The sequence below is a fragment of the Lactuca serriola genome, chromosome 2 (genome assembly GCF_051521515.1).
Source record: "Lactuca serriola cultivar US96UC23 chromosome 2, Lser_US96UC23_V15, whole genome shotgun sequence".
NCBI classification, from domain to species: Eukaryota; Viridiplantae; Streptophyta; class Magnoliopsida; order Asterales; family Asteraceae; genus Lactuca; species Lactuca serriola.
Window position 1 is genome coordinate 165,602,903 of NC_136409.1, and position 12,562 is coordinate 165,615,464.

At 34.1% G+C, this 12,562-nt stretch overlaps 3 protein-coding genes and 2 non-coding genes across 13 annotated transcripts; 3 read left to right on the forward strand and 2 right to left on the reverse strand.

Moving 5' to 3' along the window:
* The first annotated feature begins 1,364 nt into the window (after window positions 1-1,364).
* Window positions 1,365-6,899, forward strand: LOC145087283 (uncharacterized). 9 transcript variants are annotated; one of them, XR_013700758.1, is made up of 5 exons: window positions 1,387-1,710; window positions 4,620-5,339; window positions 5,427-5,515; window positions 5,603-6,273; window positions 6,616-6,899. XR_013700758.1 is itself a non-coding variant. In XM_079025215.1 (2 exons), exon 2 carries the CDS (start codon window positions 3,184-3,186, stop codon window positions 3,721-3,723), a length of 540 nt encoding a protein of 179 aa, XP_078881341.1. In that variant the 5' UTR covers window positions 1,365-1,710; window positions 1,879-3,183; the 3' UTR covers window positions 3,724-3,783. The 9 variants fall into 9 exon arrangements, 1 of the variants encoding a protein (XP_078881341.1); XR_013700759.1 differs by having other exon boundaries at window positions 5,614-6,273; XR_013700760.1 differs by having other exon boundaries at window positions 5,667-6,273.
* LOC145091045 (U4 spliceosomal RNA) lies at window positions 6,129-6,281 on the forward strand. The gene has a single exon (XR_013701935.1). It is a non-coding gene; the product is annotated as a U4 spliceosomal RNA (small nuclear RNA).
* Window positions 6,900-7,060: 161 nt separating the features above from the next.
* LOC145089752 (syntaxin KNOLLE-like protein) lies at window positions 7,061-8,755 on the reverse strand. Its single transcript, XM_079028149.1, is given in 4 exon segments — window positions 7,061-7,451; window positions 8,163-8,563; window positions 8,566-8,655; window positions 8,699-8,755. Coding segments are annotated over 3 exon segments (435 nt in total). The 3' UTR covers window positions 7,061-7,451; window positions 8,163-8,275.
* LOC145091047 (U4 spliceosomal RNA) lies at window positions 8,424-8,576 on the forward strand. Its single transcript, XR_013701937.1, has one exon. It is a non-coding gene; the product is annotated as a U4 spliceosomal RNA (small nuclear RNA).
* Window positions 8,756-8,799: 44 nt separating the features above from the next.
* On the reverse strand, window positions 8,800-11,210 carry LTO1 (NAD(P)H dehydrogenase (quinone)s). The gene is made up of 7 exons (XM_079025217.1): window positions 10,922-11,210; window positions 10,434-10,716; window positions 10,032-10,288; window positions 9,842-9,954; window positions 9,569-9,716; window positions 9,342-9,479; window positions 8,800-9,215 (listed from the first exon to the last, which is right to left on the reverse strand). The coding sequence occupies exons 1-7, from the start codon at window positions 11,036-11,038 to the stop codon at window positions 9,090-9,092; spliced, it is 1,182 nt and encodes a 393-aa protein (XP_078881343.1). The 5' UTR covers window positions 11,039-11,210; the 3' UTR covers window positions 8,800-9,089.
* Between the last annotated feature and the right edge of the window lie 1,352 nt (window positions 11,211-12,562).

A 12,562-nucleotide genomic window follows, 5' to 3' on the forward strand; every position in this document is an offset into this window, starting at 1 on the left:
GTGTCAAAAGCCCTAAAAACCGTGCTATTATTATAGTGATAAAGAAATTGTAACCAAGTCCATATAATCGACCTACGACAACAATTATTCAACCCATTACATGACTTGAGTCCTCATGTAAACTTTTCTCCAGCTAAAATGTGAGAAATTGGCTTTGGTAACACAATATTATAATTGCAGCCTTCATTTTACATTGATCCAAAGTAGAGTGCCTTTTTGGGGAGCCAATCCGATCATGCTCACTCACTTCCCGACCAGCCTGCCAATACATAAAGGTGTGCATTGGGTCTAGGCTAACCGATATGGGCCCGACCCAAAACTATTTATAAAAATCCCAGTCCTCATTATAAATTTTTTGACTAGGACAATCGATTATGCGAGTTTAGAAAGGAATTGGTTATTCAAAACCGGTTAAAATAATTAAGAAGCCATTTAGTGTTTTAATATTTTACTAAAAGAGTTTTAAAAATCAAGCCATATAATTTGTTAGGAAGACCAACTTATATTGGTTAAGGATAATTGGAATTAGGCTTGGTTAAGGCATGAGACCGGCTACATAAGACTTGGTTAAGGTTTTTCGGATTGGACTTAAGACCTGTTATAACCGGTTAAAGGCACGGCTGGGCACACTTTTTGTTCACCTTTAGCAACATATCACGTGAAAGTTATCCATTTTTTGTCTACTGACTTTGACTTTGGTTGGATGTAGTGCTTGTTGCTTATATTTTCAAGATAGCATGTCACGTTTTGTTTTTGTTTTTCAATGACGTGAGCAAACATAAAAAAGGGCAACTTGAGATGCAATGACATCTTTCATATTCTTTTAGGTAGTGTTTGCTATATGAGACTTGATTGGACAAGACTAAACAGATAGAAACTAGACTGATTGTTTATGTAGTGTTTGGTACCTAGAACTTGATATATGAAGAAGTTAAAATTATCGGATTGTCTTTTATACGAAATAATACAAAATAATCAAAATCATTGCAAAATTAACATATTTTTCACACAAATTAATTAAAAATCAAAAGATTCAAACACTCCAATAAAAAGAAAAAACTGCACAAATGGTCCCTGTGGTTTGCTCAAAATTGTCACTTTGGTCCAAAAAGGTTTGGACTAATCCAAAGTTTTCATTTTATTGTTTGTTTAGTCAAATATGTTTTGATTCTTTTCAAAATAACGAATTTGCCCTGTTAATATGATTTTCTTTTTTTCTTATTTGTTTTTCTGATTTTATATTTAATAAAATAAAAATAAATCACACACACTCTCTCTCTCTTATTTGTTTTTATTTTTGTGATTTAGATTTAAAAAAATAAAAAATAAAAATAAAATATCACACACACACACGTCATGCCAAGTTTAACCAAAGCCTTAAAGCGATACGGTGTATGATACACACATAGATTGATCCATATTCAACATCATCCATCCTCAACCTTCAACAAACCTCATCACCAAAATCACCTTTAATCTCATTCCACCTCACCATAACTTCAACGCCTCCACCAGAAATTTCCAGTTGTCAAGAGCCGCTTAGATTCCACACCCACCTATCAACGTCGATTACCTCGAAACAAAATTTAGCGGCCATGGCACTTCCTTCACAAACCTCAGAGAAAGTTCACGATAAGCAAAATGAAGGGATTTCATGGTCTCCCACTATCTGGAATCTTTGCAATGTTGGAGGAAGTCCAGACAATTCAGGTGAATACTCAATTCACGATATCTATTTTCCGTTCCTCTGTATGAATGAATTGAAATTGCCCTAATGTTCTTAGGCAGAACTGATTAGTAGCATAAAATTGAAATCAAACACATTGTAACTTTGAAAGAAGATGCTATAAGCTTAGAGATTGTGATTACGAATTTCAGATCTTCATCACTCCGACTAACAGGATCGATAATCGGTCACTTAGCTGTGAGCACACTGGAAGCATCATACGCCATCCGACTCGAGAGAGCAAATTACTTCGTTAAGCCACAAATTTTCTCAAAATCCATCATTATTCCTCCTGATATCCACAAGAATGATTCATGTCAATTAGGGTTGAAGCGACTACTATCGGATTTGGGACTCAAGCCTGAATCAGGACTTGAAAGATGAAACAACAAAAAATAGGGAAGAAGATGAAGAGATTGAAGGTGAAGAGGATGATAACTACAAGAATTTAATTGGGAAACTAAGCTTGATCTCTCATTCAATGATTTAAGTTGTGAAATTCCCGATGAAATTTGGAGTATGAAGATGGAAGCGATTAATCTCGAAGGGAGCATGCTCAATTGGAATTTAAACTCTAATTTCAGTGATTTGGAAAACCTTAGGGTTCTTCAATGATTTCCAACGAAGAGAGAGAGAGAGAGAGAGAGAGAGAGAGAGAGAGAGAGAGAGAGAGAGAGAGAGAGAGAGAGATTTTATTTTTTTTAAATCTAAAATCAGAAAAATAAAAACAAATAAGAGAGAGAGATCTATTTTTATTTTTTATTTTTTTAAATATAAAATCAGAAAAACAAATAAGAAAAATAGAAAATCATATTAACAGGGCAAATCCATCATTTTGAAAAAAATCAAAACAGATTGGACCAAACAAACAACAAAATAAAAACTTTAGATCTCTGGTGCTAATCCAAAATTTTTTGGACCAAAGTGACAATTTTTGAGCAAACTACAGGGACCATTTGTGCAGTTTTGTCCAATAAAAATAAAAAGACCAAATAGCCTAATTCTATTATCACTTTTGAAGAAATAGTCCAAAATTAGCCAAATTTCCAAAATAGCCATTGATTTCGATTTTGACACTATGTTATTTTTTTTTTTACAATTTAGTCATTATGTTTTCTAATTTTTGCAATGTTGACCACTTAACTGGTTAACTCAGAGTTACCCCGATGATGTGACATACTAACATGTCAGTTTTTGGTGATTGGCCTGCTGATGACGACATTGTTTGGTTATGTGATGTTAACATGGCATGATGAGGTATCAAAATTTAAAAAGGGACCAAAAGACACTAAGTTTTGTTTTGTTTTTTTTTTCAATTTCGACACTCCATTTTTTTTATTCCAAACCAAACATCATTCTTTCCAATTAAATTCAATCGGCTGCCCTCTAATCATCTCAAAATGATCACAACATCATAACCCATGAAAACACAATCAATATCATAACTCTTGGGATCAATGATATCTTGCATGGTGAAGTGTGAAGATGGTGGCAAAATCCATGTTCGTGAGCCTTCAGGTTGTGTCGATTTAGTAGGAGATCAAGATATTCTTAAATCCGAGATAACTTGTGATGATAATTTATCGTTTAATGGAAGTGTTGATAACAAACATACATATGATCATGATGGCCATATCAATCAACAAGATCAAGCCAACGAGACCTTTAATATAGTTATCGAACACCTTGATCATCATATAGTTGATCAAGAACATCAAGAACCAGAAAATGAACAAGTGGCTCAAGAGGTAGATGTTGGATCAGTAGATGAAATTGAGAAGCTAAAGATGAAGATGTTGAAGAAACCAAAATGGAAGAACCAGAACATGTTGAAGCCGAACCAGAAGATGAAGGACATGAATGAACCGAACCAGAAAGCGAAGAAACCAGACCATGAAGAAACGAAACCATATGCACATGAAGAAACCCATACAGAAGAGGCAGAACATGAAGAAACAAAAACAGTTGAACTAGAAATCAAAGAGGATGATGTATAGGTACTGGAAAATGAAGATTCGACATCAAAAGTGGTAATCAAGAACCAAAAAGTTTATTGATATGTGTTTAAATGGAAAATGATCAACACCAAATAAAATTGAAAAAAAATAATAATGTTCGATTTGGAACAAAAAAAAATGAAGTGTCAAAATTGAGAAAAAAAAATGAAAACTTAATGTCTTTTATGCCACCTTTTTTTTTTAATTTTGACTTGTCATCAAGTCATGTCAACGCCACATAATCAAACATTGTCATGTCAGTATACCACATCACCAAAGACTAACAAGTCAGAATGTCACGTCAACGGGTAAGTGGGTTGACCGGTTAAATAGTCAACATTGCAAAAATTAGAAAGCTTAGTAATTACATTGAAACAAAACATAACAGTGTCAAAATTGATTTTTGCAAATACATACTGACTTTTGTGCAATTTACCTAGTTTAAACCTGGGAATTTAAAAAAAAAATTGTGAACTTTTTTGTTGTTAAAATCTTAAAAGAACATATCCACAACAAAATGGAGCTTTAAATTGAATAATCAGAAACTGAGATATTCAAGTTCTTAATTAAGAATAACTTGGTAATTTAATACATATGTTACATTTGTTAACATTGTTTATTGCGATTTTATTCAATTTTCTTGCGTATTCAAACCAGGTCCTATCATATGTATAATTCTCTATATTTCATTATTTTGAATGATTTTGGATCATCTTCTCTCCTAACTCTTATTTTTCTTGTGTTTGACCAATAGTCAAACTATTTATAAAAGGGAAATCTTCAGGAAAAGTCCCATTATTTTGGAAAAAGTTACATTTAAGTCCTAATATTTTTTTTTAAACAAAAAAACCCAAGAAACCGGATAAACCTTTAATCCTTTTTGACCTGTTGAGCAGGTCACCTATGCCACATGGCATGCCAGCTGTACAAGGGTTGATGTGGATGCTGATGTGTGGCATAGGTGACCTGCTGAACATGTCAAAAAGGATTAAAGTGTAAGGTTTATCCAGTTTCTTGGGTTTTTTTGTTCAAAAAAAAAATTTTAGGACTTAAATGTAACTTTTTCCAAAATAATAGGACTTTTCTGAAGATTTCCCTTTATAAAACTAATGAAGTTTGCCTAGAATTACAAGGATTGAAAGTACAAGGCTATCATTGGTTAACATTATGTGTGACTTTTATATTTGCTAAAAAGTTTACAAAAAATAATAATAATAATAATAAATCACAGAGGAAAGTTAAGGAAGCTAGAGGCCTGTATTGCTTTCAGGGTTTGAATCAAAAAGTGGTGATTGTGGATGACAATGGATGGGTCTATGCATTGGTGCTGTTATCACACTATTTCTTGTTTTTTTAAAATTACTTTATTTCAATAAGAAATTCTCAAATTTGGGTCAATTATTCAACAAAGTTGGGAGACAAAATTCTCTGATTTGGGGTCCTTTAAAGACAGAAAAGCATTTCGACCTGAAATTTACAATAATGCTATGATGGCTGATGCTTATGGAAACACAATCAAGGTCTCAAATAGTAAATACAACTTGCAGATTTGTAGAGGGGATTTCTAAACAACTATTGTAAAGCAACCATCTTAACTTAAAAATTCTTTTGTAAAGGTTAGCATTCTTAGGATTTTATCGTTTCATTTAATATATGAACTATTTCTTTTTCTGTAATTGAAATGTTATTTTTAATCTTTGCAGGTTATAAATTCCAAGGATCTGTCATTTGTAAGATATTCCATCATATGTACATCAACATTTACATACCTTTCCTTTGGTAAGTAAACAAGGTATGCACTAACTTGCTTCAAATTCTACTTAATCACCAACTAATTTCGAATACAGATGGTTTATTTTTTAATTCTACGCACAATTAGCCTATTTTCAGAAGGGTTTAATCATTACACCCGTTTTTGGCATGTGGATAAAACCTACACACAGCTACACAGACAATTAAGGCAAGAAAATACTTTGCTCCATCTCATAAAAGGGCATTTTTACAACATTTGGATGATTGCACAAAAGAACAATCTTGATAACAGTTGGCACACAAGAGATTGAGTGACTTTGAGAGGTGTAAGTTGCAGAAACTCATGATCGTATAACAACAGTACATCATAAAAACTTACTCTGTGATAGACAGCGTATCATCAATCAACCGATACTCGTCATAAACCCTAATTTCCCACCAAGCGTAGCCACAGATTAGAAGAAACAACACGTTCGGACGATAGTTGGATCCTTGAAAGAACATTCAGTTGCCATTGCTGAATTGTTTATGGTGGTCATTAAAGACGCAGGAAGAAAAAGTAAGATTTAGGAACGTCCCACATCGGAGGGAGCATATGAAAGGGAAGAGGGGTGGTGTGATATAAAAAGAGGCGAAGGGGTAACGGATTAAGCATCTTTGCGCTTGGGGCAATGACGCAGCTAATGAGGTAATAACCGAGGCGCGTCAATTGCTGGTTGAAAACTATTTCCAAACCCCCTCCTTGGCCTTGGGTCTCCCTTGGCCATCGAGAATTTCTGGAAGGGCTCCCTTTATTGGGTAAGGCCCTACAATTTCTAGTATAAAAATTTTGATCATACCTTTGTAGAAAAAACTGTATGAATTAGTCAAAGTCTTTTTACTGTTTTTTTTTTTATCAAATTTTATGGTTTTTCGTATCAAAAATGTTTTTTGCGTGACTTGGTATTAATTTTTAACGATATGTGTTCTATTGAAATGTTTTAAAACAAATTTGAAAATTTCAACCTGAACAACCTTGTGGGTTACCATCTTCAGCGAGAATATCATAGACCGAAGATAAATCTTGGATGCTAAATCATATGTTTTGACTTTTTGGTTTAATCTTTTTCCTTTTAACTATTGTTTATTTTATTTTTCAAGAATGACAGTAAAAAAATGTAACTACTTACAATGGGGGGATCTTGACTCTCCTAAAAAGAAGTTCAATTCCACTAAAACGAGTGATATTGAACCATACAAGGCTGCAATCATCAGGAATCTAGTAAACCAAATGAGACCTAAAGAGAAGCAACAAATCAGGTTAAGTAAATTGATGTGTAATGGCAAGTGTAATATTTGAAATGGCTTCAGCTTAATGAGCCAGAAACATATAGTCTTTATGTATAGAAAACATATTTCATGTGATTTTAAAAGCGTATTATTAAATTAATAATCATATTTACTTGATAATGTTTCTCTAGAGCATGCAAACACACTTATGGCCACTTCCACCTCTTACCCATTTTGTATGTTATTAATATCAAAGACAAAGAAAAATGTAAAGAAAGCCAAGACTTGTAGTAAAAAAGACGTACAAATAATGGTATAGAGGATATAATATTTCTAACTCTGTGTTACAAATTGAACCAACAAAATACATACAATACATGGCATAACTTTATGACTTGATAAAACATCCGCTAACAAAGTTTGGTATATTAATAACCTAATCCCTTCATATACTAAACAAAACAAAATTTTCTCAATTTCTTCTAGAATTCCATCCACAATCAAACACGTCGTTTTATGAAAACCATCGGGCCATTTCATGTATGTATGCATGCATGTTATGTACATTCATCATAATGGTTGAATGTTGTTGGCCTCTTCACTCTTCAGCTTGTTTAGCAAGCTTTGCTAATTCTTAACTGAATTCACCAGCTTCAAATCCAGACGCTTTAACAAAGATCAGGGAACTCTTGATACCCTTTCAAAACCTTCAAGATGTGAAAGCTTTATTTTAGGATAAATTACAGGAAAATGATTATACTTTTGGGCAATTTTGCGGTTAACCAATTATACTTTATTGTTTTTTCAAACAAACAGTAAAAGTTCCAAATATTTTCTCAGTTTAACCATTTTGACCTGATATAACATGTCAAAATGTTTAATTTGGAAAATTACATTCACTTGCTACATATCAACAGGACAAAATGATGCAAAGATGTTTGAAACTTTTATGGTTTAATTCGAAAAAATAAAGTGTTAGAAGTTAAACAACAAAATTGCTCAAAAGTAAGTATTAAGTTGCACCACATATAGGCATATGAATGTTCTACGCATTTGATAACTAAACATGAATATATCATCCAATTCCCACCACTAAACTTGCTTCGAACTATCACATACATGTAATTATACATAATCATCATAGTCCACTTGTTCAATTTTATGCATGAATAAGCTATTAGCATTTATAAAAGGGCTTTAATCATTCTAAAAGATTTACACCACGTAAGTAGGTTAATAAAACACCCTTTACCATATTATAAAAGGGCATTTTAACCACATTGGATTAATCGCACAAAAGAACAGGATCTAACTCAAAACATTCTTAACAACAGTTGAAAGACAAGACATTGAACGACATTGAGAGGTGTAAGTTGCAGAAACTCGTGATGCAACAACAGTAGAAGTTAAAAATTTACCCTTGTGAGATAGACAGCATCTTGAATCGATCTCCAGTCGTCATAAACCCTAATTTTCCACCCATAATACGTAGCCACAATTTCGAAAATCACCACCATCGGTTATGAATGCATTAGCCGAAACAACACCTTTCGACTACAGTTAGATCCTTGAAAAGGACATTCAGTTGACATTGTTTAGGAGTCCCACATCGGATGGAGCATATGGATGGAAGAGGGGTTGTGTAATATAAAAGAAGGTGAAGCGGGATTAGAAGAATTATCTTTGCGCTTGGGGCAATGACGCAGCTAATGAGGTAATAACCGAGGCGCGTCAATTGCTGGTTGAAAACTATTTCCAAACCCCCTCCTTGGCCTTGGGTCTCCCTTGGCCATCGAGAATTTCTGGAAGGGCTCCCTTCATTGGGTAAAGTCCTACAATTACAAGTATAAAATTATTATTGGAAGGCAATAATTTGTATGTTGCTTTTAGGTTGCAATATCGACATGAAAACTAATCCCATATTAAAAACAATTACTAATTCCATATTAAAAACAAGACACTTAAACGCTTTGAAAAAGAAGAGGGTTATTCGTGATGTACAAAGAGTCATCGTTAGTAGTTAGTTTTATACTTCTACAATATAATGAAAAGAAATGGAAAAAGAAGTACAAATAATGGCATGAATAATACAATATCTCGTGTTACAAATTGAATTAACAAAATACATACAATCCATGGTATAACAATATGACTTGATAAAACATCCGCTAACAAAGTTTGGTATATTAATAAACCTAACCCCTTCATAAAATGTCCATAACCAGGACCTTTTATATTAAACAAAACAGAAATTTCTCAATTTCTTCTACAATTTCGTCCATAATCAAACACGTCGTTTATGAAAACCCTCTGGTCATTTCATGTTCATGTATGTATATGCATCATCATGGTTGAATGTTGTTGGCCTCTTCAGCTTGTTTAGCAAGCTTTGCTAATTCTTCACTGAATTCACCAGCTTCAAATCCAGATGCTTTAGCAAGATCAGGGAACTCTTGATACCCTTTCAAAACCTTCAACATGTGAAAAGTTTGTAAGTGTAATAACCAATCCATCCGTTTAAAATATAAATGCAACCATTTTCTTTATATGATTCCAAAAGATGGAACACTTCCTTTAAGCAACAAAGTTATACTCACCTGACCATTGATGATCCACATTGGAAAACCTTCTATTTTAATCTTTGCACATTCTTTCCCTAATTCAGTTCCAATTTTAAACCCTTCTGGATAACATTCAACATAATCCAACACCTTTGCTGCTTCACGTCCAAACATCTACACAATTTCCAAAACCCACAAATCATGTTTAAGAACCACAAATTATGCATAATAAATCACAAATAAACCATATATATATGTGATACCTGTTTTTGTTCTAAACAGTGTGAACACCAGAAAGCTCCATACATTTTAGCTCCAATGGCACGCAAGTGTGTTGCAAGTTTAAGTGCAAGAGGACTTGATGGTGCCTTGATCTCAGTTGGAGTGTATGGAAGAAACTTCTCCCCAAATCTGCATATACACAAAAGTTATATTTCATAAACTCTTCCACAAGAAAACAAATATATGAGAAATGTAAATGTTTTGTTTCACAAATGAAAAAAGTAAGAAGCTTTGTTTATCAAGAATGAAGTTACTTTTCAGGGGGAGGAAGGGTTGCATTATATGAGGTGCTTAAAGCAGCAAAAACAAGACCAGCTATGCACAATTGCAAACCCAATTCTCCTCGAATCTTTTGCCACCCCAAAGTCTGCAGAAATAATAATAATAGAATAGAAGAAATCAATTCATTCACTTGATATTTAAAATTAGGGTGAAATTTTGTACCTTTGTGGTTGTGAAGAACAAGGAGAATGACAAGAGAACTGAGACTAAACAGTAAGAACATGAAGCTCCTGGATATTGTGTGCTTAAAATGTATAAAAGGTATGCGCTTGTAGTTGCCATTGAGGTAGTTGTCCCAAGTAAAAGCAATTCACCATTAATTTCATCCATCCCAAAAGGCAAGTCCTTTGTAGCCAGCTTTAGTGCAAGAAATGTTGCAGCGCCATAGGCAACCATTCCAATCAAGGGAAGGGGAATACCTGACAAATACATGAGATTGAAGAAGTAAATGTTATAATTTCTGTAGAAACGTTACATAAATCATATGAACTTGAAAGGTAAAATGGACTGTATCTATCATGATTGTGAACTCTAATGATAATGTCGGAGGATAGAAGAAAGTACCGTAAACGACCGCATAGTTGCTATTAAGAATATCGCTACATGAACCACCTCCGATGGGGCAAAATGCTTCTGAACCTGTGAGCTTTGAGTACGTTAAGTAAGCTGTTTCAAGAAACCCTAATCCTCCGAGTCCTGCACACCAACTGTATGACGAAATGCCAGTAGAAGTGGAAGAACTGGAAGATAGTGAGGTCGGTCCAGATTCCGAAGCATCTGTACTCGGATCGTTCAAGCACTTCACTTTAAGCAAAACGAGTCTTCCACGACCCCAACCCCGATTACTCTTCAAACCAAATCAGAAACATACATCAGATCAGCTAAAAAAACATATTAAAAAAGGTATGTTTGGGAACGCCACTTCCAAAGTCTGGGATCGAAATTTCGGAAATATGTGCTTGAAATTTAGAAGTCTATGCACGCCAATTTCATTCCAAGCATCGAAGTTCATGATCCCAAACACTTAAGACTTTATGTAGAGACAGTAGTACCTTGAGTTGGGTCGAGAAGGAAGAAGAGAAAGGAAGAGGATGATGATGCCGACGAGGTCTTCCATGGGAGTATACCATGGAAGACGGAGGAGATGAGAGGCTGCTGAAGGTCGACATGGCTCCTCTCCCGGTTGAGCGTTGTTGCCTGGTATCGGTGCTCTTTTGGCCGGTATACGTTACCAGTCTATTTGACTTTTACTATTATCTTCCATAATTTTCCGTGCCTCACGTGAGATTAATAAAACCATTAGAGGAGGATAAGAAAACGAGTTATTCCATAAAGATCAATATCGCATTTAAAAAATGTCATCCTACCATCTTAGTCGTATGTTATAACACCAAATAACTTATTTTCTATTTTATTTTTTGATTTTTGAATTTATATTTTTGTAACTGTTTTTTTTTTTTTTTTTTTTTTTAATGTCGTAATATTAATAAAAACATATAAATTAACGACACATGCAATTTAATTAAATCCTAAGTTAACATCCATTTGCGTCTCAACAACTGTATTTTGCGTTTCTTATGTGGGTGGTAGTTGTATGGTTGTTTGTGTGAGTGGTGGTTGTGTGGTTGATTGTGGAATGGAAACAAAGGTGTTGAAAATGTTTTGTTGAATGTTTGGATTTTGTTGCATATATGTGATGCGAGATTGAAAATTCATAATATCCTCACACGAGGTCAGATTTGGACGTTTTTTTATGCACACTCTCGTTTTAACGTATACTACGATTTTTTTTAGATTGCTAAGGCTAAAAATCACTTTATCGTAAACTCACTTTTTACGTCAAACAACGGTGTATCGGTTTTGTCGCGAAACTTCGACAGTTCATAATTTGTTCGTTATAACTCATATTTCGGCGTTCTTTATATCTCCAGAATCTTTGTCACGACCAATACAACTTTCTTTATAGATATCGGGTTTATCTATATTTTTATTTTTGACGATTATTTTCATTCTTAATTTGTTATATCTTATAAATAAGTATAATGCACATAAAATCACATAATTCCAGTAATTCCTCTTCATTACTTCGAAATAAGTTACATTTATTGACCCTAACTATTACATCATCGTATCAATGCTTAGCCTTGAGACATGAGCGTTACAATACTTTACTAGATTGTGTTAGGTTACAAGTTTATGTTATTTTTGTCCCATAATCTTGTTTTAACTGAGTATGGAATACTCCAGACCATTTGAGTTGTCCTTTCAGACGTTTTTAGTGCATGTTGCCATAAAAATGCAAGCCTGGTCCCTCCCTTCCATCCATGCAAGAGCTATGGGGCTTCAGATGGTGTTATAAGTTAGGTTTTTGGATTTGAGCTCTCTTTAGCCATGCAAAGGCATAAAGTTAGAGTCTAAATGGAGTAAGATGCCTTTTAGGGTCAGATATGAGGTTGAGGTGAAAGTTCTTAACGAGTTAAGAGCTTAAAGTTGGATTTTGGAGTTGGCAGGTTACGTCGTACATTACTTAGGTTGCACCTTTCATAGCCTGTTGGGAGCTCGTAAGTGGCATGGTGCTCTAAGCCATGCATAGAGTTGTATTATGCGATGCGTAGGTCAATAGTGGATTAACCTTGACTTTTTGGTAAATTGTGAGGATGTTGTACTTAGAAGTGGCAAAATGGTGTTTTGTC

Excerpts from the sequence above, each read along its gene's own strand:
- LTO1 (XM_079025217.1), bottom strand. The coding sequence starts at position 11,038 with ATGTCGACCTTCAGCAGCCTCTCATCTCCTCCGTCTTCCATGGTATAC. Across the intron at positions 9,717-9,841 it reads ACCCTTCCTCCCCCTGAAAA|ATTTGGGGAGAAGTTTCTTC; the intron begins GTAACTTCATTC and ends GTGTATATGCAG. Across the intron at positions 9,216-9,341 it reads TGTGGATCATCAATGGTCAG|GTTTTGAAAGGGTATCAAGA; the intron begins GTGAGTATAACT and ends CACATGTTGAAG.
- LOC145087283 (XM_079025215.1), top strand. The coding sequence starts at position 3,184 with ATGATATCTTGCATGGTGAAGTGTGAAGATGGTGGCAAAATCCATGTT.